This window comes from Cavia porcellus, unplaced genomic scaffold (genome assembly GCF_034190915.1).
Source record: "Cavia porcellus strain 051 isolate PalLab524CR breed Dunkin Hartley unplaced genomic scaffold, mCavPor4.1 scaffold_28, whole genome shotgun sequence".
Taxonomy (NCBI): Eukaryota; Metazoa; Chordata; class Mammalia; order Rodentia; family Caviidae; genus Cavia; species Cavia porcellus.
The window spans coordinates 46,218,916-46,246,804 of record NW_026947511.1 but is presented as its reverse complement, the minus strand read 5'-3'; the positions used below and the strand labels follow the sequence as shown (position 1 = coordinate 46,246,804).

Below are 27,889 nucleotides of genomic sequence, written 5' to 3'. Positions count from 1 at the left end.
TGCCCCCGGGTTTTCCTTTGCTGAGGTGGAAGTCTGGGGTTGCATTTTGTTTCAGTGTCCTCTCATTTTCTTAATCCTCCTCTCCTCTTTTTCCTCTTCCCCTTCCTCCTCGTTTTCCTTCTCTTTTTCCTCCTCCTCCTCTTCCTCCTCCTCCTTTAGTTTAGATTCTGGGTTGATGCTAGTATTTGGAACCCTTAGGAAATGACTGCTTCCCTGAGGTGTCTTCCAGGTGTAGCTGGCGTTGCGTTTTGAGTCTGTTACAAGATCCTACCTCTTCCCCAGTTTGGTAGGGGTGAGAAGTTGCTGCCTGCTTGGCTCAGGCCTTGGTTCTTTGGCGTTGGCCTATAATAGTTTGTAGAGTGCTTAAGGGAATCTGAGTCTTAGTACACCAGGAAGAACGACTGGCTAGAACAATTATGTCCCTTTGGCTAACGTGGCGCAGTCAGCAGTAACAGTAGCATCAGACAGCCTAGAAAGTGACAGACCGTGTAACTATGAATTTCTCGCCTTTAATTGTATGGCCTAGATTTGTGGTTATAACAAAGTCTAGAATGAATCAGAATACTGTGTGCAGTAAATAAGCCCTCAGCATAGTGATTTTACCCTAAGGGGAGAACATTTAAAAGGGGGGGGGACAGAGAAATAGAAGACCTAAATAAACATAATGTACTTGAATGTATACTGTGTTCAAGGATAGGATTACTTGTCATTGATGTGTCAGATCTCCCTAAAGAGCTACAGGTTCAGTACAATTTTAGTCAGTATTTTATCAGGATTTTTTTTTTTAAACAAAAAACTAATTTAAAAATGTAGCTGCAGCAGGGCATGGTGGCTCACACCTGGAATCCCAGCACTTGGGAGGCTGAGGCAGGAGGATCATTGTGAGTTCGAGACCAGCCTAGGCTACAAAGTGAGCTCAAGGCCAGCCAGAACTGCATCACGAGACCCTGTCTCAAAAAAAAAAAAAAAGACAAAAAAAAAAAAAAATATATATATATATATTAAAAAAAATGTAGCCGCCCCAGGACGAGAACCACTAACATCTCCTGAGATCCGTGCCATGTTGGAACTTAGAGCGCTGGGAAACCAAGCAACCAGTCCGCCTCCCTGGTAAGCAGCCGTGAGCCGACAGGCACGTGGGCTGAGAATCAGACATATATTCCCCACGCCCCCATTAGCAAATGGGAGCCAGAGGTCTGAGCATCTTTTGGGAGGCTGACCGTATATAATATAGCAAATAAGAAGACTTCCTTCTACCATCTCTTTGAAGGCAAATGTTTTTAATCACTGTTTTGCTTTGTTCTGATTAATGGTATTGTTCTATTCAATATTCTGTTTTATAGGTTTTATAATGTTCAGTATTTGGTTTGATTTTGCTGTACTTATTGAAAGGACAACTGTTGTGAAGGTAACGAGATACACTGTGGCACCTATTACTGTTATCCTGGTAACCTGCTGTGAAGTTCTGTACCAGCTTCACTGCACTGTCTAAATTGGCTTTTTCCATCTTGTTCCACCTTCAAAATAATAAAAAATTTAAAAAACTAAAAATGTATATGAAGAGCTGGGTGAGGTGACTCATGCCTGTAATCCCAGCACTCAAAAAGCTGAGGCAGGATTGTTGCAAGTTGGAGACCAGCCTGGGCTACAAATTGGTGAGCTCAAGGTGAGCCTGAACTGCATAGCAGGACCCTGTCTCAAAAAATCACACATATGGGCTGGGGATTTAGCTCAGTGGCGTAAGTACCTGCCTTGCAAGCGTGTGGTTGTGAGTTCGATCCCTGGTTACCCCCCCTCCCAAAAAAAAACAAATCACACATACAAAAAAATGTATATGGAAAGAAAAAGGGTATAAAAATAGAATAATCTTTAAAAAGAGCAAGTAAAAGGATTTATACTACCTACCTTTAGTACTTAAAATGAAGCAAGGGTAATAAAGACAATATAATCTTGGTGTAAGTTTATAATAGATCAGGTAAACAAAATAATTGAGAAAAGAGTGATTGTGCATGAGTCAAATATCACAAACTAAAAAGAAGCCAAGACTGTAAAGAAGGGAAAAAAGAATTTTCTCCTAAGAAAGGCTTGATTTCCTGCAGAAGGTTTTATTTAGAGTGTAAGCTGTTAGGGCCAGCCTCTCAGACAGCGTGGTGTGCTCTATCAGATCGTCTGGGAAGGGGCAGTGTCGGCTGCAGAGCGACATTGTGTGTGGTGTGGAGGGCCGGGGGACCCTGCTGTCGGAACCACCTGCTTCTGAGGTGTGTCACGTCTTTCCTTTATGATGTGGCTGAGCAGAGACGTCAACTCGATGTAGGTTACTGTAGGAAGCTTGGAAGCCAAGGCCTGGGCTTTGATCACCTCCTCAGTACGAAGGTTAGTGGAGGAAGCGTGGCCAGTTTGGCCCTTCTCATTTCTCCTCTGACGGCTTGGTTTTGGTGGGATACGTGGCAGACTGATCGCTGCAACATAGGGCCGAGCAAATGCCTGCTTCTGTTCCGTCTCAGCATTTACTATACTCAGCATTGACACTGCTAACTGTGCCTTTGGTTTGTCTAACATTCTGGGCATTTGTCTCCTCATGAGCACATGGTAGATTTGGAATAAATGACTAAGATCCCTTCTAGTGCTGAAATTCTGAGAATCTGTAAATCGGAGAGTTCTCACTTCCTTACACGGGGATACATGCTCACGAGGCTGTCTGAGAGCCATTCTTCTGTGTTTGGCAGTTTGCATCCTTTGGCAGAGATTAAGCTTGATCAGAAATCTGTTTTTCCAATTGGATTTCATCTTAGCTTCTACATTTTGTAACAGTAACAGATGGCTAGAAAATGTTTCCCCACACACTTGAAGTGGAATAAATAACAGGCTGCCATTAGCCTTTTTAGCCACCGTTGTCTCTGAGTATATCATCTCCAAGAGGAATATGGGTATGGGTGAGGTATGAGCAGGGGCTACGGCGTATGGAAAGAGCAGTGCACCATGTGATTTGTCTGAAAAACTCAGTGTCTGGTTGCTGCTTGTGCCTTTGAGTGCAGCTGCAGATGGTGTAGACAGCCAGCCGGTTTCCTCATCACCTTGCCACAGCTTAGTTGCTCTCCCTCACGGGCAGAGTTTGAGCTGTTTGAGCTGTTGCTCTGTTTAGCTAATGAGAGAGCTGGTTTGTGGTCAGCCTTCCAGAGCTCTGCATCCACAGATTCAACCCCAGACTGCAATTATTTAAAAAACCCTGCAATGTAGAGTCTGTCCTCTGTATGCACAGACTTTTTTCTTTGGTCCCTAACGGTAGAGCCTGACAGTTATACAGCATTTCAATTGTACTAGGTGTTAGAAGTAATCTACAGGTGACTTAAAGTACATGGGAGGGTATACAGTGTTTACTTGCAAGTATTACACTGTTTGATATAAGGGGCTTCAGCACTTGTGGGTTTGGGTTGGGGGCAGGGGATCCTGGAACTAGTTCCCTGTGGGAACTATAAGGGCTGTGCTAGTCCTGGCTGTACAAGCTTGATTTTTTTTTGGTACTGGGGATTGAACTCACAAGCTTGCACCTGCCAGGTGGGCACTTGTGCCACTGACCCATATCCCCGACCCACAAGCCTGCTTTTAATTGATAAATTATTTATTGATAATTTTGTTCCCTGTCTTTGGCTGTTCTCTTGTGAACCATGAGTACCCGAGTACAAAGTATGCAAATTATTTCCAGAGCCAGAGTGGGATATACTGGAAAAACTTTCCAGGGAACATTAACTCAGCTCATTTCACTATCAAGAGACCTGAGTAGAACAGATAGATATAGGTGCCCTGAAAGTGGAGGATGGCCATGTATGATGGTGCACACCTGTAATCGCAGAATTTGGGAGGCTGATGCAGGAGGATTGCCATGAGGCCAGCTGGGAATACACAGTGAGTTCAAGTCCAACTTGAATTACATAGTGAGACTGTCTCAAAAAAAAAAAAAAAAAAAAAAAAAAAAAAAAAAAAAAAGGTAGTGGATGCGGTAGCAAAGATAGGTCTTGGGGCTGTCTCTTCAAGACAAACTGAGTCCTGGGATAACATCTAAGCCTTCTAAAACTTTTTATCTTTTTAAGATAATAATTTAAGCCTCTTCTAAATGGAGACAGCAATGGGATCTATAAATAACAGTTACTCTTTGTTTATGTTTTCAGCATTTATTAAATGCCAGTAGTGTAATATATGTTCTTTTAATTGCCCCAACAGTCCTGTGAGATTGTTTCCCTAAAGTCACAGCATCAGAAGTCAGAGAGCCAAGTTTTTATTTTTATTTTTTTTATTGTGCCAAGGATTGAACCATGACCTTGCACTTGCCAGGCCGGGACTTACACTGCTGAGCTAAATCCCCAGCGAGAGAGCCAAGTTTTGAACTGAAGCATGGGTTTTTTTTTTTGTTTTGTTTTTTCACTGGGAATTGAACTCAGGATTTTGTGTTTGCCAGGCAGGCACTTATCCTGCTGAGCTAAAGCCCCAGCCCAAGCATATGTTCTTAACTCATAGAAGCTGAAAACTTTCTTTGGTGAGACACTGTCTCAAAAAGAGCTGGGGATGTAGCTTCACATGCAAAGCCCTGTTCTGTCCCCTTGCCCTGGGGGAAGAAAGGTCTTAAATGAATTAAAATCAGTGAAAGTGTAGTGGTTTGGGATTTTATTTTGCCCTGTTGTGGGATAAAGGGAAGCTTCTTCCTGTCCCTCTGAATTTTGCTGGGATGAACTGACAGTGAGATTAGTGGGGGAAAAAGGTGGCGAACGTATTTTCATGTGCAGGAGCCAGTCACAGCAAGGTGGGTGTTCCAAAGTGGTGTAATCTCATGAGGTCTGAGTGCTCACACCGTCTTCTGTGAGGGGCACACAACAATTTTAAAGGGAATAAATGATTCTAGGAGAATGCAAGGGCTCAGTGCACTCACAGTACAAGAGTGTGACATGTACCGCCCTTCCCCACTGGGGGTTGAGCGCAGGTGTGTTCTACTACCGAGCTATAGCCCCAGTCCTTTTTATTTTTGTTTTTAGACAGTCTCACTAGGTTGCCCAGGCTGGGATTTAGTTTGTAATCCTCCTGTCTCAGCCTCTCAGAGTGCTGGGGGAGTTGTAAAGCATGTGCCACTGCAGCTGACTAATGATTTTCTTAGGGAATCGAATGGGCCTCGATGATAGAGAATACCTTGTGAGATCTGTTCAGATGTGGTTACATTCTTTAATCTTCCTTTTTGTAGGCAGGAATTTAGTTCATGAAAACCCAGGGAGTGGACCAAAGCTCATGGCTTCTCCTGTGGGGGTCTGGTCTCCCAACAGATGAGAGAATGTCAGAATGAAACCTCTCCTAGCATCCACTACTCTCCTGGGGCCTATAACTTAAAATCGTCAGTGTAGCAGGTTACTGTATTTTGGGGTGTCACTTTTGGAGCCTCAGAATGACTTAGAAGCTCACCGTGAGCCGTTAGTGCTTCATGGGTACTGGCAGTGAATGCAGGCCCTGGGCCCAGCCCGGCGGCTCAGGTAGACGCACTGATTCTTCTGGCTTCCTGCCCGAGGTTCATGGGGCGGCACGAAGGGCTGGGATGGCTGCCAGTGCATGCTGTAGGAGTGGAGTGCTGAACTTGGGATGCAACTGAGAAGGGAGCCTGTTTTCCATACTGGAGGGGGGAGTTTCTTAATCCCCTGCATTGGTGCTTGGAGAACAGCCCGGAGAGGGGCCACGTGTGATCTCCAGAGACCTGTGGGGGAGCAGCTTGTGTAGGAATCTCAGGAAACTTCTTCATGTGATGTTTGCCATGGAAAAAGGTAGGCTGAACACTGCCAGACCAGTACCCGCCAGCTTGAGAAATAAGTGTCACCTGTGTGGTTGAAGCTTCCTGAGGTCCCCTTCCTTGACCCCCCAGGTGAGCACTTTCCATGTGACCCAAGCTTGAGACCACACGATATTAGAACTTTTATTTTTCTCTTAAAAATTATTGGAGAGGCTTTATTTATGTAGTACCAGTTTAGGTTCTGTAGAAAAAAACTGCAGTGATAAAACTCACACATCATATTTTATGATCCAAGGAGGAACAAAAACTAGTAAAAGGAAGGAATTCATGGGGGGGCAGTAAATACATAAATATATTAACTGTTATGATAGGCGTATGCACACACACAAGGGCTGAGTCCCCGCAAGGCTGGTGGGAAATTCCGTTTGCAGCTTGGGTGGAAAACAGTAACTGCAAGGCGGCAGCAGAGCCAGTGAGATTTGAGCCGGCGCACTTTGTCATGGGAGACAGAGTTATACTGTGAAGAACTGGTCCTTAGTAGAAAAGGACAAGAGGGAAAGGACCTGGGAGTCTACCCAGTGGCGCAGTGAGCTAAGAGGTCCGAAGGTCCAGCCTCCTTCAGCTAACAGCTTTGACTGGGAAGAACGTTTGCAGGAAGCCCCGAATCTCAGCTTCACATCTCATTCCACTGAGAATTAGCGAACCTGAGAGTATGCCAGCAGGGCCAGGGATGAAGAACAGAGCTGATTGCGCTAGGCAGCGGCAGCCTTGGGGAGCAGGGGTGGGCACACCCAGCAGTGGCCTTACACGCTGCCATGGTCTGCATCTTGTTGATGGCACAGTCCTGGTGCAGTTCTGTAGTTTCTTCACATTGCACAGGGCTGCAGTGGCCCGAGGAGGGACAGGCAGGATCAGTCCCTTTGGGAAGACCGTGTGTAGGGGTAGTTTGTTCTTTGACCACATCAGAAAAGGTGTATGGGAGGGCGAGGGATTTAATTTCCTTAATGACAAGCTTATTATACTTTGGATTCTAACCTCATAGGGCTCCTTCTTCTGTTGCTTCAAAGTAGGGTTTAAAAAATATAATGGTTTACTTTCTCAGGTACTCTGGCCTCTTCTCCCATCCCTACCTTATCTCTTTTCTTCATTTCCGTCTTGGCTCTCTTGCTCAGTTATCCATATGAGAACCTTTTCTAGGCACAGATAGGCTGCTGAAGGTTGGTTTCATGAGTGTAGGACTGGGCTACCTCACGGTCCTCCTGGGTGCAGGTACTCCTCTCCCGCTGGTCTGCATTGCTTTTCATTGAGCACTCACTTGGTTATCTTGGTACTTGGTTGTCTTGGGTTATTTTCTTCTCAGTCTTTTGTCAGATGCCCGCTCTCTTCCTCTGCTTTGTTCTCCACAGCTGCATATAGCATTTGTGTCTTCTTTTGCTTCTGCTTCTGCCTCTACTTCTGCTTTTTTTTTAGTTGGGGGCTTGCTCTATACCCAGGATATCCTTGAACTAATGGTTCAAGGGATTACACACAGGTGCCATTGCAACTGGTGTATGTCTTGTTGCTGTTGATATTTTGTGTCTACCTGCTTGATATGGAGGTTTATGATGATACTTTGTTTTCTTTTTCTTTTTTTTTTTTTTTTTGTCTTTTTTCCTTTTTATCGGTACCAGGGATCGAACTCATGACTGCCTGCTTGTAACGCAGGCCCTTATGCCGCTGAGCTAAATCCCCAGCCCCTGATACTTTATTTTCTAGTTCCTTTTCAAAGCATTGGTTTTTAGATCCCAAAGTCTTCAGGCTGTGAAATGTGCCTATCCCTTTAAAAAAAATTTTTTTTTTTGTCTTTTAGACACAGGGTCTTGCTATGCAGTTCATGCTGGCCTTGAGCTCACTTGGTAGCCCAGGCTGATCTTGAACTCACAATGATCCTCTTGCCTCAGCCTCCCGAGTGCTGGGATTATAGGCATGAGCCACCATGCCTGGCCTTCCTTTTAACATTTGAGACCAAGTTTCACTAAGATACTAAATTGTCCCAACCTGGGCTCAAATTTGCAGTCCTCTTGCCTCAGCCTCCCAGTGCGGGGATACAGGCATGTACCACTAAGACCAGCTGTTTTTATGTGGAGATCCAGAAATGTCAAAAAGTTATGTTGCCACTGCTACAACCATTTTTGTAGAGTCTTCACTGTAGGATTGTGACAATCATAAGTAGAATAAGTCTCAGCATCTCACATGCTACAAATTCATTAGTTAGCATCTGTTCTTTAACTTGTTTCTCCAGACACAGGCCTGTTAGTGTAATGTGCCCATGGAAATAACTTCTTCTCATTGCTCTTTTCTCAGGTTCACTAAGAATCTATCTCCAGACAAAATCAACCTGAGCACCCTGAAAGGAGAGGGTCAGTTGACCAACCTGGAGCTGGATGAAGAGGTTCTGCAGAATGTGCTGGAGCTGCCCACCTGGTTAGCCATCACTCGGGTCTACTGCAACAGGGCCTCCATCCGGGTGAGGATGGGGTTGTAGCTGTGTTGCTCTTCCTGGCCAGTGGGCCTGCCTTCCTGCAGGGCAGCTCCACAGCCCTAAGTCTTTGCTTTCCTCTTTCAGATCCAATGGACAAAGTTGAAGACACACCCAATTTGCTTGGTAATGGCTTTTTTTGATTGCAAGTAATCAAATAGGGATGGCTGGAGCAGGATTTTAAAGCATAGGAGTCTCGATAAGCTGACCCTTTTGGGTGCAGTCCGCAGAAGATAGCAAAGCAGTCACGGGGCAAGATAAACTTTCTTCCATCCCATATATTGTATCCAGGCTACAGGGATTAGGGAGGTGCCAAACCAACCAGGGGACTGATTTAGTAGTCTCCCATCCTTAATCCTAGCATTGCATCATGAGTCTGTCATACACTCTAGATTCAGCCACCTCTGAAAAAGCCCCACCTATGATTGTGTGAGGCTTTGGGGAAACATCTAGATATAAGCCAAGATAACTTAAAATTCTGATAGTACAAGTTAGGAGTTTAGTTTGTAGCTAGGCCTAGTGATGTATGCCCAAAATCCCAGCACTCTGGGAGGATGAGGCAGGGGGTTGCACATTTGAGCCCAACTTGGGCAGTTTAGCAGTTTGGTAAGACCTGTCTCAAATGAAATAGGCCTGGAGATGTAGCTTAGCATAAAGGCTTTGGGTTCAGTCTTCAGTACCACACACATACAGATTTAGTTTGTGTTGGCTAGTGGGTGATTATCAGTGCACAGTGTGCAATCTTCCTCTGTGCCATGTGGTTTTTGAGCAGACGCTTATCTCTGTCTGGCTTTTATTCCAGTGCCTGGATAAGGTTGAGGTGGAGATGAAGACCTGTGAGGAGCCGCGGCCCCCCAATGGACAGTCCCCCATCGCCCTTGCTTCAGGACAGAGGTTGGTTGCTTTGAGCCCTGTCATTCCAACACGTCACCTACTCCAGGAAACCCTTATAGTTAGAGTCTCATAGAAAGTTTCAGACACAGAGAAAACAATGTAGTGAACCCCAGCCACCCTAGACCTAGCCAACAATTATCAACATTTTGTCCTCTCTTTTTTTCATCTCATTCTGCCTCTTTATGTGTGTTTGTGTGCATTGTAGTACTTGAAAGCAAATCCCAGATGCCATATGGTTTCACCTGTGAATCCTGTCATTTCATGTGTCTTTACACATAAGGACTGGTAGCCAGGCATGGTGATGCATTCCTGTAATCCCAGCATTTGGGAAGCTGAGGCAGGAGAATCCTTGCAAGTTAACAAGACCAGCCTGAGCTACAAAGTGAGCTCAAGGCCAGCCTGAGCTACATAGCGAGACCCTGTCTCAAAAAGACAAAAAAAAAGTGGGGGAACTGGCAAAAACCCCACAAAAGCTATCACATTTAGTAAAGTAATAAGAATTAAGAATTACATAATATCACCTATCCTATTTTATAGTCAGGTTTTTTTTTTTTTTAACTTTTTGAGATAGGGCTTCACTGTGCAATTCAGGCTGGCCTTGAGCTCACTTTGTAGCTCAGGCTGGTCTGGTCTCAAATTTGCAATGATCTTTCTGCCTCAGCCTCCCAAATGCTGGGATTATAGGCATGTGCCACCATGCCCAGTTTATAATGTTTTCTTAAATTATCTCTTAAATATTTTTTTTTAGGGTTGAGCATGCAATTTAGTTTTATACTTCCTGACATATGTGCGGCCTGGAATCCATCCCCAGTACTGGAATAAAAAAATACATTTAAAAGGACAGTGTGGATCAGAAAAGGCTCATATACTCCATTTAAATCGTGCTTGTTTGGAAGCTCTTTATATACCTTCCCAGCACACACACTTTGTGTTCTGTGCGCTGTGTTAGGGACTGAACCCGGGCCTTGTGCGGGTAGGGTAGGTTCTTTACCACTGACTCTTACCTGAGCCCCAGACAGCACACACACACAGTTTACTCTTTGCAGAAAATAATTTTTCTAAAGCAGTTTTCTCTTTTTTTGGCTTTTATTTTGATGTTGTGTTGTTTTTTGAGACAGGGTCTTGATGTGTAGGTTATGATGGCCTTGAACTCACTTATGGAGTCCTGGTTGGCCTCAAGCTCACAACATTTTCCTGCCCTAGCCTTTCAAGTGCTAGGATTACAGTCATGTGCTGCCATATCCCATTCAAGAATTTCCTTATACTGTATCATATTAGGGATGTATGTTAAAAATATCATGTTTTAAGGTCACTTGAAATCATTCTGTATATAATTGAGTGCCAGTTTAACATATGGGAGGTTTGTTTCTTTCAATTTGTTTTATAAATTGTTTTAAATTTATGTTTTAACTGTATTGCATAGCTTTTAGTTAAATTATAAAACAAGATACAGCTTTGGTGTGGTGGTACACACCTGTAATCCCAGCACTTGGGAGGTTGAGGCAGGAGAATCACTGCAAGTATGAGGCCAGCTTGGACAACATAGTCAGTTCAAGACCAGCCTGAACTATATAGTGAGACCTTGTCTCAAAAAACCAAAATAAACAAAGAAAGAAACAAATAAATAAATAGAACAAGGTATGTGTGTATGTGTGTGTGTGCATATATATATATATATATATATATATATTCTCTACTTGCTTTCTTCCACAAAACAGAGTATATTAAAAATACTGTGTCCCACATTCCTTTTTATTTAAAATATATCTTATCAGTCATCTCATAAAAGTATCAAAGGATACACTTTAGGGCTGGGAATTTAGCTCAGTGGCATAAAAGCCTACCTGGCAAGTGTGAGGTCATGAGTTTGTTCCCCAATACCAAAAAAAAAAGGCACACTGTAACACTTTAGTCTTTTTTGTACTTTGGAATATGCTTATCTTTTTTTTTTTTTTGTACCAGGGATCAAACTCACAGCTTTGTGCTTGCCAGGTAGGTGCTTAGGTCATTGAGCTAAATCCCCAGTTGAATATGCTTATCTTGTGGGGTAGTTAATTTAGCCAGTTCTCTGCTGGTGGATATTTGCATTACTTTCAGTGTTTTTGCTGTGTCAGTTGGTACTGCAGTAAATGACCTTGTTGATCAGTTACTTAGCATTTTTCCAGCGTATTTTTAAAAACAGCTTTATTGAGATATAATTCATGTACCATCAGATTCACCCACCAGAACCATACAGGTCAGAGAGTTTCCTTCTGTATTTACTGAGGTGCAGTTACTGCTGTTAGAACATTTTCGTCACCCAAGAGGGAACCCTGCACCCATTAGCGGCCACTGCTCGTTTCCCTGCCCCAGTACAACCCCGATCTGCGTTCTGTGTCACCTCTGCACATTTGATACAATGCACTGTTTACTATATGGTGTTTTGTGATGGGCTTCTTTCAGCGAAACGTGTTTAGGGTTTAACTGTGCTGTCTTGTCCAGCAAGCAGTACTTTACTGCCTTTTATGGCTGATATTAAATCCGTTCTGTTGTCATTTCTAGTTTCTGGTATTGGAATACAGTGTTCCTATATGGAACCGTTCTTGTCCATGATTGTGGTACCCCACACATGACTATGCATTTGTGAAGACCTGTAAACCTGAGCAACACAAATAATCACGTTTTCTGCGTGTCATTAAAAGTATACTGAAGAAGAAGAAGAATAGTGCTGCAGTGAACATTTTCGTAGCCCGCCTCTCAGGGACCATCTTAACGCGTTTCTCTTCCGGGTAGACTTGGCAGTGGAGGTGCAGGATCGCAGCTGCGCACAGGCCTCTGGCAGAAGTTCTGGGCCGGCTTCTGTGATGGCGGTTTCACTTCCCCATGCAGGGCAGAAGGGTGTTGGTCTGCCCACGTTCCTGCTAACACCTAGTATTGTCTGTCTTTAGCAATTCAGGTCGCTATGTATTGGAATCGCCCTGTGATTGTAATTTGCCTTTTTTTTGGTCTTTTTCATTTTTATTGGTAACAGGGATCGAACTCACGACTGCCTGCTTGCAAGGCAGGCGCTTATGCCGCTGAGCTAAATCCTCAGCCCCTTAATTTGCATTTTTGTGTTGATGGATTTATTGGGATTTTGGATATTCTCTTATAGAGCACCTGTGTATTTTGCCCATTTATATGGGGTTGTCCTTTTCTTCTTAATTTTATAGAAGTTCTTCTTGTATTCCAGAAACAAATCCCTGGCTAGATACATGTAATGCTGATATCTTTTACTGTGGGTTTCCTGTTCCTTTTTGTTTATCTGGTATCGATGGTGGAGATGAAGCTCAGGGCCTCTTGCGTGCTCAGCTTGTACTTCACTCCCAAACTGGACCTGAAACTTCACTTTTTTTTTCTTCAGTGCTGGGGATCAATCTAGACGTTGTACATGTTAAACACATACTGTGCTGAGCTCCAGCTCCAGCCTTTCCTGTTACTCTTACTGTTTTTGTTCAGCAAAAATTAATTCTAATGTAGTCCAGTGTATCTATTTTTCCTATGTGGTTAGTACTTCCTGTGTGTTGCTCAGGGGGATCCCCCCCATTATTAATGCATGATGAAGGTATTGTCTTCTAAAAGAGTTACTGACTTTTCACATTTGAATTTCCAATCTGTATTGAAACTAAGTTTTAAATTGAATGTCAAGTGGGGTCAATATCATTTTTCTCTTTACAGATAAAGTCCAAGATGACCATGGAGCATTTATTGCAAAGATCTCTTTTTCTCACTGATAGTTGCTTTTGTCACAAATTAGGTCGTTGGTTCTCATAGCATTTTGAGTGAGATTTAGTATCACTTATGTTGATTCTTTGTGAGTGTGTATGTGTGTGTGTGTGTGTGTGAGAGAGAGAGAGAGAGAGAGAGAGAGAGAGAGAGAGAGAGTGTATGTGTGTGTACCAGGGATCAAACACATGACTTTGCATTTACCAGGCAGGCACTTATGCCACTGAGCTAAATCCCCAGCCCATATCATTTTATGTTTAAAGCTATTTGCCTTTATTTTTCAGTAAGCTGTACATACTATGAGCCATTTTTTGTTGGACTCTGTTTTTTTAAAAAATAAATTTATGTGTATGTATATGGCCCTTTTTCAGTTTTAAATTTCCAGGTTTCTATTTTATTTCTTGTAATGAGAAGTGATCGCACCTACATTTCATAACTGTGTTTTCCACATACAGAGGGACTTTACAGTGTCCTTCACTCCTCTCCCTGCGACAGCTCTGACTTCTCCTGTGGCTCTTTGGGAAGTGTTGGCAGAGTCCTTGAGCAGATCTTGTGGAATTAAATCTCTCCCTCACTTGGTTGTCCTTTCATCCTTCTTTCCTTTGGCAGAATATTCTCTGCTTTTGGAGATTTTCTAGAAACCCAGTGGTTCTCTGTAGTTATACATTCCTTCACCTATAATACATAAATATTGACGTATGTAGTTTATGAGCTATCAATAGATTTATCAATTTATTCTTTCCAACAAGGGGGAGGCTGTTTCCAGATCAACTCTTTTCTCTTTCCCACTAAAGAAAGTACTTATCACTAAGAAAACATTTAGAAATTTAAAAACATGAAAGCTGGAAGGAGTGAGAGAGGAAAACAAAAGCACCCACACTCCTGGAGCCCAGTACTCAGTCCACGTGTGAGGGCTGTGTGTGAAACCTCCCATGGTTCTGACCCCCAGTCCTGCTTCTTTGTAGTGAATATGGCTTTGCTGAGAAGGTGGTGGAGGGGATGTTCATCATCGTCAACTCCATCACCATCAAGATTCACTCCAAGGCCTTCCACGCGTCTTTTGAATTGTGGCAACTCCAGGGTTATAGCGTCAACCCCAACTGGCAGCAGAGTGACCTTCGTCTGACCCGCATCACCGACCCCCACCGAGGAGAGGTGACAGCCCTAACATTTTGAAGGGAGGAAGTAGGTACTCGGAATTGAACTCATGACCTTGTGCTTGCCAGGCAGGTGCTGTGCCACTGAGCTGTATCCCTGGCTAGGACAGATTCTTACAGGATATTTCTTCTTTGGAGATTTCCTCAAATGTTCCCATTCCCAGGAACCCTTAACTCCTTGGTGTCCAGTGTTACTGTTGCTCCCTCCCCTTGATTTTGGACCTTTGATCCTCCCTCCCCACCCCTTTCTATTAGGATCTCACTGAAATTGGGATCTGCCTTGCCAGGTTTTCCCTTAGAATCCCTGCCTCTTGGTTAATTTCACTCATGGAGTTAAATGGGTTTACTTTTTTCCTTCCAGGTTTTAACATTTAAGGAAATAACCTGGCAGACACTGCGAATTGAGGCAGATGCTACAGATAATGGTGACCAGGACTCCATCACTACCCCATTGAGGCTTATTACCAACCAGGGCAGGATCCAGATAGCCCTCAAGAGAAGAGTGAGTGTCTCTTTGTCTTTGTGAAAATGTCTGTCATTTATTCTTTAGACAGCCTGGGGGTTGGCATTCCCTCGTTGTTTGGAGTATTTGTGGCTCCTGGAGTGACAGCTGAAGGGTGCTCTGGTACTCACCAGTGAGAGAACATTTCCTTCTCCTTGTTTTCTTAATTTTGGAAATCACAGTTTTTACCCACATTGCCACATGGATAAGGCCCCTGACAGTTGATTATTGGTGCTTTTGATTAATTAGACCAGTTGGGTAGTCTTGTAATAAATAGGCTTTTCAAAGTGCGCCAACCCTAACCCTTTCCTTTCATATCCTGGAGAGTGAAAAGCTATTTCTAAAACTGATCATGCAACTGACCCTTGAGGAGTTGGAATGATGCCAGGTTTCTTGGTGGCCCCTCAGACCAAAGACTGCAATGTGGTGGCTTCCAAGCTGATGTTCCTACTGGATGACCTGCTCTGGGTGCTCACGGACTCCCAGCTCAAGGCCATGATGAAGTATGCAGAGTCCCTGAGTGAGGCCATGGAGAAGTCTGCCCAGCAGCGGAAGAGCCTGGCCCCCGAGCCTGCGCAGGTGGGAGACGAAGTGGACGCTCTTGATGGGGCTGGGGACATGGCGGGCCTGGGCCAACCTGCACTTGGGAGATCTGTGGCTGCTGGATGCTCCTGACTTTGTGGGCCTCTCGGATAGTGTGTGTATTCTGTTCATTGGGTGCCCCCTGCGTGTTCAGAAGACAGTGCTAGAAGTGAAATAAGCATCTTGCGCCTGTCCTTGGGGTCCTCACTGTCTGAGTGATGGGCCCCGGACAAGTTGTTGGAGTGTGGTGTGTTGAGCGCTGTGACAGAGGTGAACGCTGTGCCTGACAGTGCAGAGAGGAGGCGTCTCCCTGACCAGCTGAAGAGCGCTCAGGGAAGAGTTGGCAGCCGAGAGTTCCACACAGGCTGGCACATCCTGGTTAGTGGAATCCTGGAGGGCAGCAGAGGTTTGTGAGCCAAGTGAGCCGGCGGGCAGGCAGGCGGGGGAAGGACATCTTGCCAGTGTGTGATTTTATTCAGGCAGGGCTAACACTTACAGCCTGGGAGGAGCCTCTCGGGGTCTAGGCTGCTCTTTTCCTGTCACATGTAGGTCACACCACCTGCTCCCATTGCCCAGCAGTCCTGGGCCCAGGCCTTTGGTGGCAGCCCAGGCAACAGCGGTGGCAGCAGTAGCAGCAACAGCAACAGCAGCCGCCTCAGCCAGTACTTTGAGAAATTCGATGTGAAGGAGTCCTCCTACCACCTGCTCATCTCCCGCCTGGACCTGCACATCTGTGATGACAGCCAGTCACGAGAGCCAGGTACCCTAGAAGCCGAATCAGTGGGGTGGGGCCACCCCACTGATGGATCCTGGGCGGGGCTTGGGCAGGCTGGTCTCCAGAGGTGCCCTGAGTCTTTCAGCAGGTTTCATTGCTTAGGCCTCAGCCCTTCTGGGGAAGCGGCACCGCCTGTCATACTCGGCACACCACAGTTGGCAGGTATCTCCCCACTAAATCAGAATCTTTTTTTTTTTTTTTTGTACTAAGGGTAGAACCCAGATGCTTAGAACTATATTTTCAGTCCTTTTTATTCTTTCTATGTTTAGATAGAACCTCCTAGAGTGCTGGGATTACATGTGTACTGTCATGCCTGGCTTACTCAGAATCTTTGAGTGTAGTGTCCAAGCAATGTTGAACTTTTTTTTCCCCCTGAAGTCCCTTCGGCGATGCTGTTGCTTGCTGGAGGTTGAGAACTACTGGTATAAAATTTGAGGAAGTCAAATTAAGCTATAAGAAGCCTCGGAACTGTTTTTTTGTTTGCTTGTTTTTGTTTTTTGTGGCATCGGGGACCGAACTCATGACCTTGTGCAAACAGGCACTTATGCCACTGAGCTAAATCCCCAGCCCAAGCCTCGGAACTTTTAGGGCTTTGTTTTGGTTTTTGTTAGTTGAGGATTAAACTCAGAACCTTGTGCATGTTCTACCACTGAGCTATAAAGGTCAAAACTACAGAATTTTTTAGATTTTTAAAAATCAGTTTAAATATATATTGTGTGTAAAATCTGCTCTTATCAAGCAGTGAGTTATGCCCTGTTGTTGTCATACTTAGAATAGTTGGTATCATATACACAAATAGATTTATTCAGAATGAACAATGATTTTTTTTTTAAATAAGCCTTGGAGAAATCACTACTTCTTTGAGTTTCCTTGTTTGTGCAGTTAGGTGAAATCATAGCACTCATTTACCTTGAAGGTTGTTGCCAGGCTTTAATGAAATGTTGGTGTGTGTGCATGTGTGTATATGTGTGTGTGTGTGTGTGTGTGTGTGTACATGTATGTGTGTGCGTAACCCTGGGGATTGAACCCAGGGCTGTTGCACTTACTTAGCTTTTTATCTTTTATTTTGAGACAGGGTCTGTCAGAGTTGCCCAGGCTCTCATGAGGATCTCAGGATCCTCTTAAGAATGCTGGGATTGGGGGCTGGGGATTTAGCTCAGCGGCATAAGCGCCTGCCTTGCAAGCAGGCAGTCATGAGTTCGATCCCTGGTACCGATAAAAAAATGAAAAAGACAAAAAAAAAAAGAATGCTGGGATTACAAGCGTGTGACACCACACCTGGCTAGGAGGACCTTACATTGTAAACAGAGGTTATGCCTTGTTACTACTGTGCTACTCATTCTATTCCTTTTCCCCCCTCTTTTTTTGTATTGGGAATTGAACCCAGGAACACTCTACCACTGTGCTACTTCCCTAGCCCTTTTAAACACTATTTTTTATTTTGAGATAGGTTCTTGCTAAATCGCCTGAATGGAATTTGACCTGAGGTTCTGCCTCAGCTGGGGGTATAGGCATGTGCCACCATACTTGGCTTCATTCTTTCAATAATGGCTCTGTATTCTCTTTACATTGCCATATCCTTCAGGTTTTGACTTTTGATGTTTATATCTTTTCATGTTTATATTTTTCTTAAACTGCTGTATCTTCCCTCAAGGATATACTTGTCATTTACGTGTGCATGGTATATATGTATGTTTGTGTGTGTGTGTATATATGTCTGTTTGGTATGGGGATTGAATCCAGGGGAGCACTAAGCTGTACCCCTGGCTTTTTTTATTTTGAGATAAGGTCTTGCTAAATTTCCCAGTGATCTAGAACTTACTACCCTCCTGCCCTAGTCTCCTAAGTCGATGGGTTATAGGCATCCATCTCTTTATGCTGTCCCCCTTTCTGAGATAGGCTGTCACAGTATAGCAGAGGCCAGCCCAAGTGTGGTGGCAGACACCTGCAGTCCCAGCACTTGGGAGGCTGAAGTAGGTAGGAGCGTTGCTGCCACTTGGTCTGTATGGTGATTTCAAGGTCAACATAAGCTACATAGTGAGACCCTGTCCCAGTCAGCCCAAACTAGCCTTTGGCTTGCTTGTCACCCACCCTAACCTCAAATTCTTGATCCTCCTGCCTCGGCCTTTTTTTTTTTTTTTTTTTTTTGTGGTACCAGAGATCGAAGTTATATTTGCCAGGCAGGTGCTTATGCCACTGAGCTAAGTCCTTGGCCCCATGCCTCGGCCTCTTGAGTGCTGGAATTATAGTTGTGGATCATAATGCCTGGTTCTATATTTGGCTCTTAATGATACCTAGATTCAGTTTTTATATGGGATCTACTTGATTTTTTTTCTCCTGGGGCACCTCACAGTCTTTCATAGTTTCCTAGTTTGTTGCAGAAACCTGGTTCTGAACTGAAAGGAAGGCCCTTTGCACCAAGGAGTTTGGAAGGTGTTGATTTATTACCCTAGTGGGCTAGAGGGAATCAGTTCCAAATCACCAGCCCCGACTGAGAGGGAAACATTTCTTAAGCAAGAAGTACAAAAGCTGACAGCGGGTTATCATTATTATCAGTTACATGGATTAAATCATCCATTGTCAGGCAGAATTAACTAAAGGGAATGGTTTATTATGAGGTGGGGAAATTCTGGGAAGTGGGGTGCCAAGCCAGGTGAGTAGAGTTAAGTGTGTCCTTGACTGGACTGTCTATCTCAGATGGACGGTCCTTGACAATAGACTGTTTATGTGTCAGACAGTATAAGCCGTTCAGATGGACGCAGTCAGACCGAGCCAGGTGGGATTGTCTCTAAGTTGCAGCTGGCATGGTTAGTCCCAGCTGAGAGTTTGATCGTCTGACTATGGTGGGCTGGGTGAACACATCTTGTCCTGACAGCATCATACTAGATTTTTAAATTTTCAATCACAAGTTAGCCATCTGATTCTGGGAAGATTGGCAGAATAGTAAGCAGCAGAGTAAACAGCCTCTCTCAGAGAAACAGCCCAGATGCTGGAATATAGCATCCTGGAGAAGACCAGAAGGAAAGAAATGGGTCCCCGTTACCCAAGAAGAAACTAAAGTAAGAGTCAAAGCCCACAGAGAGAATTAAAAAAAAGAAAGAAAGAAAGAAAGTAAAATAAAAACTTAAACAGAAAGTGGTAGTCAGAGGCACTTTCACCAGAGCCGGTCCCACTCTGTGAGAAGCACCACTGGAATCTGAAGATGCATAGTCACAGTGAAGTTGGGGGTTGGCAAGCCCAAAGGCCTTGGTGGGAAGATGTGGTAGTAGAGGGAGCAGTAGACTGGAGAAATGCTTTGGCTGTCCGTGAGTGTGGGAGTGGGCATTTGGTTGGGCGCCATTTTGGAGCTGGGCAGGATAAGCCTGGAACCAGATCTGCAGCCAGCTTCATTCAGCCGCTCCTAGCGCAGGGCAGATTGGTGAGAATTGCCTGAACGGAGTCCCACCCTTGTGGGTGATCCAAAAGCCAAGACTGAGGCCATGGGATTCAGGTCTTGGCTGGATTCTCTAGCTCTTTAGTAAGTGGACAGATTTCCTGTGCTTTCTTTGTATCTGACTCCTTGGATGACCATTATACTAATACTAGAAATTCTGTGTCCTGTGTTGTCTTGTTCTCCTTGCGACCTCTGACTACCACAAACATACACCATACAGTTCTTCTAGGTTATAAAACAAACATTGATGGTTAGTGGTCTTCTGTTATTCCAAGTTGTACAATCATGACCATAATCCAGTTCTGGGACATTTTTATCCCTCTAATCCATACCCGTTAGCTATATTCCCTTTTTTGTAGCCCTTAGCGAGCACTAATCCTTTTGTCTTGCCTTTTGCCTACTATGGAAGTTGGATATTGGCTTCAAGGTTTGGAAGGACTGAGGAATAATAGTTTTGTGGCCTTCCAAAACCTAACCCTGACAAAATCTTTTTATTAGGTATTTAATTTTTCTTGTTGGAGTTTCATGGGTATGACCTGAGCAGTACTGACTTTGAATTTGTGGATAGCACACAGAATCTTGAAAGATCTGCATTACAACTGTGGCAAGTAGATGGCTGTGATCAGAGAACTTTCTCTTTATGGATTGCTGGGCCTCAGAGCTGTACAGAAGGAGATGGCCTCGTGCCTGGCTGGCTGCCACTGGCTGCATGCTAATGTTATTTATGTGTGAGTCTCAGCATTTCTGTGACTTATACTTTGAAAATGAAATGAGAATAATCTAAGTCTATAAGCACGTATTTAGTCAGTTGCTCAAAGGAAAAAAGCTTGACATCTGGAAGAGCATTTAGTAGCTAGTTTAAAAGTTATTTTTTTATACCAGGCAAAAGTTAAGCCAAGTATGGTGGTACAGGCCTCTAATCTCAGCACTTGAGAGGCTGAAGCAGGAGGATGGCGTTGGGTCACATAGCAAGACCGTCTCTCACAAAACCAAGGAAAAAGAAAAGTGAAAAAGAAAAAAAGCTGAGCAAAAATAATTTTTAAATTTTTAGTTGTTTTACTTTTATTTAAAAAATTGAATAATTATAATTTTGATTATATGGCTAGTATGTATTTAAATTATGAATTATATAATATATACATTATAATTTATATAAGTAATTGAAATTAAACATTATCAGCAAATACAGTTATAACTATAAGCTAAATTTCTTTTTTTTGTTGTTTTTGAGGTAGGGTGTTTGTGTGTTGTCCAAGGTGGCTTTGAACTCAAAGTGATCCTCTTGTTTCAGCCTCCCAAGTGCTAGGGTTACAGGTAGGTGTCACTACACCCAGAAAAACTAAATATTAATTGCTTTATATTTAGTTTAACTTAAAATCTATTTAGTGTTTCTTCTATTTAGTGTTTCTTAACTCGATTGAAGAACGAGAAAAGCTTTATATACATAGTTTTTAATGTGTAAAGCACAGGTAAATATACTTGCACACAGACATAGAGGCAGGCTTAATTAGGAAAAAAGTTTACTGGCAAGCACGAGTCATGAGTTCAATCCCTGGTACAAAAGAAAAAAAGTCTTAAAATTACTCCTTGCCGGGAGAGGTTGTCATGAAAGAAGGACTGAAAAGCATGAATTTTGGTGTGGTGTGGGCATTTCTTTTGGTAACAAGGTGACCCGTCCAGCATTTGTGATGGCGAAGTCTGTATTGGATTCCAGATTCCAGCTTAGACTCAGAAGCTTTTATGAGGCTTCCTTCCATTGAGTTCTGTAGTGTTTCTCCCCTCAAGTTTATTGAGCATCTATTATCCACGGGATTCTGTGTTCATACACCAGTAGGGGTCAGGGTGGAAGTACAAAATAAGGTAGGTCAGGTTTACACACACACACACAGAAAAAATCATTCCTATTTTACACTTTACAATATTTTAGTCTAATTGGAGAGAGAGAAATGTGAGTAGTTCATTCATTGACTGAGAATTCAGTGTAAACACAAAGCAATTACAGTGTTTGACTTACTGTTAAAAGTTCCCGTCTTCCAAAGACAGCCTCTTTAATAAATGGTGCTGGAAAAACTGGCTGTACACATGCCAAAGAGTGAAACTGACCCATCTCTTTCACCATGTACTAAACTAAAATCAGAATGGATCAAAGATCTCAATATTAAACCAGAAACATTAAATCTTCTGGAAGATAGTCTAGGTAAAGCTCTTGAAGACCTTGGAGTAGGCAGAGACCTTATGAACAAAACCCAGATTGCACAGGAACTGTCACAAAAAAGATCACCAATGGGATCTCATCTTACTGAAATGCTTTTTGCACAGCAAGAGAAACCACCAATAGAGTGAAGCGACAACCCACAATGTGGGAGAAAATGTTTGCCAGCCGCTCCTCAGACAAAGGGTCACTACTGAGAACGTATAAAGAACTCAAAAATGTCAATCCTCCCCGATTTAAAGACCAAATCCAAAAATGGGCATCTGAGATGAATACATACTTTTCAGATAAAGAAATACTGTTTGCAAATAAATACGTGAAAAAATGTTTAACATCACTGGTCATTTGAGAGATGGAAATTAAAACAATGCTGGGATTCCACCTCACCCCAGAAAGAATGGCTGGTATCAAGAAATCAACCAATAACAGATGCTGAATGGGTTATGGGAAAAAAAGAACTCTTCTCCACTGTTGGTGGGAATGCAGACTCTTGCAGGCACTGTGGAAGCAGTGTGGAGAGTCCTCAAAAAAACTAGGATTGGAGATCCCATTTGACTCAGCTGTTCTTCTGGATATCTTCCCAAAAGAATTAAAAATATTCCACAGTGATATATGTGCACTCATGTTTATAGCAGCACAGTTTATAATAGCCAGGTCTTGGAGACAACCTAAATGCCCATTGACTGAGGAATGGATAAAAAAGATGTGGTATTTTTATACAATGGAGTACTACTCAGCCATAAAGAAAGGTGTAAACTGAGCACTTTTATAGGTAAATGGATGCACCTTGAGAACATACTCATTAGAGAAATAAATTAGACACACATGTAAACATTGTATTGTTTCATTAGTGTGACAAAATGAAAGAAAACGTGTATATGTATATAAAAATAATTAAGATAGTTATACTGCTGATTTCTCTGAGTTCGCTGAAGAGAAAGATTTGTACTGGTAGTGTTTGGACAATTGAAGGCAGATGTCTGCTCTGGGTGAATGATTTGGGGATGACAGTGTACAAAGTATGTATCCCCTGGTTGTTACCCCCTGGTTGATGAATTTTAAAGTTTTGTTGTAGTTTTTTTCTTTCTTTTAATGTTTGAATAAAATGGATTTGGAAAAAAAAAGTTCCAGTTTTCCTACAGTGTCCTGTGTTTTTAATGGATTGTGCCTTGCTTTTAGTGTGCAGAAAGGTGTGTACAGTTTGTCATAGTTATCTGGTATAAATTGCTTGGTTGTAGCTTTGTGCCAGAATATCCAGGAAAACAGTGTGGGTTGTGGTTTTTGTTTTTGTTGTAGTTTTGGGGGGAGAATCTGGCTTACGCTTCTCCAGGTATTGTGCGAGGGCCAGCAGTACTAACATTGTCAGGGTTGGGGAGACAGTCAAGAATGTGTCTGTGGGAGACCTAGCATTATGAGTCCTGGATCACCAGGCATGGGGACACATTTGGGAGGCTGTGACAGGAAGATAACTACAAGTTCAAGGCCAGCCTGGGCTGTCTATCAAGACCCTGTCCAGAAAGACCAAAAATAAATAAATAAATGAGTTCTCTTCCTGAATAACAAGATTTTCAGTTTCTCTTGCTTTTCTGGAAGTCTGGAACCACTTAGAGACCATGCAGTATGCTTTCTATGGATCTTGTAGAACATCCGCTTACTATTGCCACTCAGAATTGGAAGCCGCAGCCTTCCAAGTCAGCCAGCACTGGGGCCTTTCCGCTGCACTGCTCCCTGGCTGGGATGTGGTGCTGGCACCAGGGCACTCGTAAGTGCTTCAGGGGTAGTTCGGTGCTCTGCCCCTGCCAGTGCTGCTCATCTGCATTTCTTTACCAGGTGTCTCTGCAAACAGGCTCACGGGTGGCGCCATGCAGCTAACCTTCCGCAAGATGGCATTTGACTACTACCCGTTCCACTGGGCAGGTAAGGAGAACGCTGGGTGGGCTGAGTGGCCTAGAAGGTTGAGGGCAGATCTGGGGCCCATCCCTGCCTGCCCAGCAGCACGTGTGCAGAGAGTGTTGGGGAGTATCCCTCCAGCAGGATGGCTTTTGGAAACCTGGATCCCGGTGACTTGATAAGAAGTGGGGCGGGGAGGCGATGTCCGGGATGTTGCTTTGGCTCACCTTTCAGCCCTTCACCTCCGCTGGGTGGGGAGCCTCTCCGGTGGTCCATGCTCAAGGATGGCAGTCACAGCTGGACTGAGGAAAAAAGCGCAAGTGAAGTCCAAGAGAGCTCGGGCACTCTCGCTGTGGCCAATGTTTCCTTACCCCGTGAACTGTGGATTGGGGATGAGGGTCAGATTCTGCTGCGTGCCTTTATTTTCTGGAAGGAAAGTGGAACACTGACCCCTGGCTTCGGGCTAACATCTCTTTGTGTCTTCATCGTGCAGGTGATAGCTGCAGACACTGGGCTCGGCACTGTGAGGCCATGGAGACCAGAAGCCAGTGGGCCCAGAAGCTGGTGATGGAATTCCAGAGTAAAATGGAGAAGTGGCAGGAAGAGACGGGGTTGAAAGCGTCCTGGCACCTGGGGGTGGATGCTCCCTTCCGGAGAAAAGCAGGTGGGGTACGAGGGACTGGAGGCCTCCTGTTGCTTGGCCGCTTGCCGTTTACCTTTGAATAACCAGTGGGATAAAGCAGAGGAGCAGCTACTTAACCTGGTCTTATCCCGTGACATCAGTGTTATTTTCCTTATGGAGTCCTCTGTCTTCAGGAAGAACTGCAGTGTAAGGAGAAGTTGTCATCATTTGTGTTCAGTAGGTAGTTACTTTGGGCTTAAGAATATTTTTGAGTTTGACTCAGTGTTAAATTCTTTTCTATTTGTAGCATTAATGATTTTAGCTTTTCTTTTCTTTCTTTTTTTTTTTTTTTTTCTTGCTTTGAGGTGCTAGGGATTGAACCCACGGCCTTGCACATACTAGAGAAGTGCTCTAGCACTGAGTTAGACTTCCAACCCTTTTTATTTTTTTGAGACAGTTTTACTTACTAAGTTGTATATGCTGGCCTTGAGCTTATGCCTCCTCCTGCCTCAGCCTCCTGAGTAGCTGCGATTATTATACTACCGTAATCTATGCTCTTAAGGTTTTTACTTTCTTCATTGTGTTACTAGGAGCTGAATGTATCTTAGTTCTCTTTTCCACTGTAGCTTCTCTCTCCAGTCCTCGAAAGAACCCTCTTGAGAGGATGCCCTCGCAGGGCCGGCAGGCTGCCTTCCGATCTCCAGCATGGCACCGCTTACGCTCTAGCTGCATGGTTGTGCGAGTGGATGACCTGGACATCCACCAGGTGAGGACCCTGGCAAGCTTGGCTGGGATGCAGTGCCACAGCTGCTGGGAAGGCAGTGGGAGGTGGGGGAACAAACTGGCATCCAGGGACTGTTTGTTCTGACTGTGGCTGCTGAGTTTTAAAAGGACTTGGGAGTTCCCCCGGTTTCCTCCAGATGCTTTAGTCTAACAGCATCCTACTACCGTGGGGACAGCTGGAATGTGTGTGAAGCATTGTGTTCCTGTGACAGGCTTTTCCTTCGAGGAAACTGCCTTCTAGTCTGGGTCTGCTGCAGGTGCTAACAGGAAGTTGTGGTTGCTCAGGTTTCTACAGCTGGACAGCCAAGCAAGAAGCCATCAACACTCCTTTCCTGCAGCCGCAAGCTCCACAACCTGCCTGCTCAGATCTCTGCAATTCATATCGAGTTCACCGAGTATTACTTTCCGGATAGTCAGGAGCTCCCAGGTGCGCGTGGTGCTGGTCACTTGTGTCTGGATCACAATCTTTAATTTTAGCCTTACGACTATTCTGTAGATTCTCACGTGTTGCTATGGGCTTTCGGCATTTGGGTTGTTTTCATTAACACTTTTGTTCAAAATTCTGCCCTGTGTAAATGTGTGTTTGCTCTCTTGATAATAAAATAAATATTAGCTGGTAAGTAAGAGTCCAGCTGCTGCTTTACACATGATGGTTCCCCTCCCCCCTTTTCTGTTTTCTAGTTCCCTGTCCCAATCTCTACATTCAGTTAAATGATCTGACATTTACGGTGGATCCGGTCAGCCTGCTCTGGGGAAACCTCTTCTGCCTCGATTTATACCACAGCTTGGAGCAGTTCAAAGCTATCTATAAGCTGGAAGATTCAAGGCGGAAAGATGAACACTTGGACATCCGGCTGGATGCGTACCGGTTGAAAGTAGGGAAAGAATTGGGATTTTTGTCCTCAGTCGTTATCCATAGCTGCATTTTCCCCATGGTTATAATCCACAGTTCTGCTTTGTCTCTGACCATTTGACTGAAGCAAGAAAAGTTTTTTCATATGCATATTAAGGGTGCTAGACCCATTCTCAGAAGGCTAATCTGAGTTGTTTCATTTTCTCCCTGAAGGTGAGCTTCCCACTGGAGAAGAGAGAGCTGGCAAAGTTGTATCGTCCCCAGGCCCTTGTCATCTCTGCATCTGGCATGGTTGCCACCAATACCCGTCATGCTCCACACTGTGGCTGTTCTGACCTTCAGAATCTCTTCCGGGGTTTTGCTGCTACGGAGTTCTTTCATTCTAATTATGGTCACTTTCCTAAGGTGCCTGGTGGCTTTAGCCTTCTGCACATACTGTTTTTGCACCATGCCTTCCAGACAGATTCTGGCTTCTCTCGGCCTACTACCCTCCCTCCTCAGAGGCCTAAGACTTCCCAGGACCTCTGGTCCATCCACTTTACCCAGATTTCTTTGGACTTTGAGGGAACAGAGAATTTAAAAGGCCATTCCTTGAATTTTGTGGCCCCTTTCCCCTTGTCCATTTGGGCCTGCCTGCCCCTCCGCTGGCAACAAGCCCAAGCCCGGAAGCTCCTTTTGGCCTCAGAAGGAAGGCTGAAACCGTCAGCTAGCTTTGGAAGTCCTGTCCGATCGGAGGCCCTGGCCCCTGATTCTGTGTCCCATCAGAGGTCAAAGACTGAGCATGATCTGAAGAGCCTTACGGAAGTCACGCATATTCTAGGAGAAGGCAATGGTGCAGCAGACAGCAAAGGGCTTCCGGCAGAGCTGGAGGATGCAGCTGATGTCCACATGCTGCTGCACTCCCCGGCCCACATCTGCGTGAGGCTGGACCACTACCAGTACTTGGCCCTGCTCCGCCTGAAGGATGTGCTGCAGGGGCTTCAGGAACAGTTGGCCAAGGACACACAGGCCATGACTAGGTCTGCTCTGCAGGACCAGACAGCTTGCATTGGTGTCCTCTTCCCCAGTGCTGAAGTGGCTCTGCTCATGCATCCTGCCCCTGGGGCTGTCGATGCAGACTCTGCTGGCTCAGACACCACCAGCCTCGTAGATTCTGAGCTGTCCCCCTCAGAGGAGCAGGAACCAAAGTCTGATGCATCCTCTGAGCAGGGCCTGGTAAGCCCTGAGAAGGTCCTGGAGGACAGCAGCACAGACAATCTGGGTGAGTCCCAGGAGAGGCCGCACAGCAATGGAGGACTGCAGGACCTGGGTCCCCCTGCACTGCTGGCGGCAGGGAAAAGCCGTGAGGCTGTTGAGTCCCTACAGGCCAAGAGGCTGAGCAGAGCCCAGGCCTCCAGCTCACCTGCTGTGTCGAAATCCCCAGTGGGCAAGGATTCTCCTGTGAATGGACAGGGGGAGCCTATCCCCCTGAAGAACATTGAGGAAGAATTATCAAGTGCTATCCACATGACCAAGGATGCGACCAAGGAGGCTCTGCATGCCACCATGGACCTCACCAAGGAAGCCATGTCCCTGACTAAGGATGCCTTCAGTCTGGGCAGAGATCGAATGACCTCCACCATGCACAAGATGCTGTCCTTACCCCCAGCCAAGTGAGTAGCTCATGCCTCCTTCAGTCCCCGTCTCTTCCACTGGTTCTTACCGTTGGGCTGCTTCTCAGCCAGATCTAGGGAGTGCCTAGAATGGCCTACTCAGTGGGCCGTGGCAGGTCAGTGTTCATGGCTTCTTACAACCAGCTTGTCTTCCCTTTCACTGCTCCACAGTTGTCGCCACTGATGTGCTGTGTCAGAATAACAGACCCTGGGGCTTTTATGCAGTTATTTGTTGGATTTGATTCTCACATTGGCCTGGTATGGCAGCTAGAAACATTTGTATCCTCTGTAGCTGAGGAAACTGAGACTTGAAAGAGGATGCGTTTGTTACTAGAATAGCTGGGCCTTGGGGCTTGCTCCTTATGATACTCCTTACCAGGGTCTGTCAGGGTTATAGGGAAGGAAGAATTTCATCCATTCCTTCAGCCATTTGTTTGTGGTGCTGAGGGTCAATCTCAGGGTGTCACATTATGTTCGTCACCTGTAGCCCACAGCAAGTTTTTTAAAAGTT

The 27,889-nt window shown here is 44.7% G+C and overlaps 1 protein-coding gene across 3 annotated transcripts in view; it reads left to right on the top strand.

Moving 5' to 3' along the window:
- Bltp3a (bridge-like lipid transfer protein family member 3A) overlaps positions 1–27,889 on the top strand; it is a 77,760-nt gene that overhangs the window by 24,728 nt on the left and 25,143 nt on the right. For 2 of the 3 annotated variants that reach the window (XM_063239025.1, XM_063239026.1), the window contains exons 2-14: positions 8,105–8,267; positions 8,367–8,405; positions 9,082–9,173; positions 13,883–14,072; positions 14,436–14,576; positions 14,985–15,155; positions 15,708–15,918; positions 23,409–23,495; positions 23,962–24,132; positions 24,717–24,856; positions 25,159–25,300; positions 25,555–25,748; positions 25,940–27,378. In XM_063239025.1, the coding sequence (XP_063095095.1) occupies positions 8,105–8,267; positions 8,367–8,405; positions 9,082–9,173; positions 13,883–14,072; positions 14,436–14,576; positions 14,985–15,155; positions 15,708–15,918; positions 23,409–23,495; positions 23,962–24,132; positions 24,717–24,856; positions 25,159–25,300; positions 25,555–25,748; positions 25,940–27,378 (3,180 nt within the window). The remainder of the gene's footprint in view (positions 1–8,104; positions 8,268–8,366; positions 8,406–9,081; positions 9,174–13,882; positions 14,073–14,435; positions 14,577–14,984; positions 15,156–15,707; positions 15,919–23,408; positions 23,496–23,961; positions 24,133–24,716; positions 24,857–25,158; positions 25,301–25,554; positions 25,749–25,939; positions 27,379–27,889) is intronic. The other variant, XM_063239027.1, reaches the window with a different exon arrangement.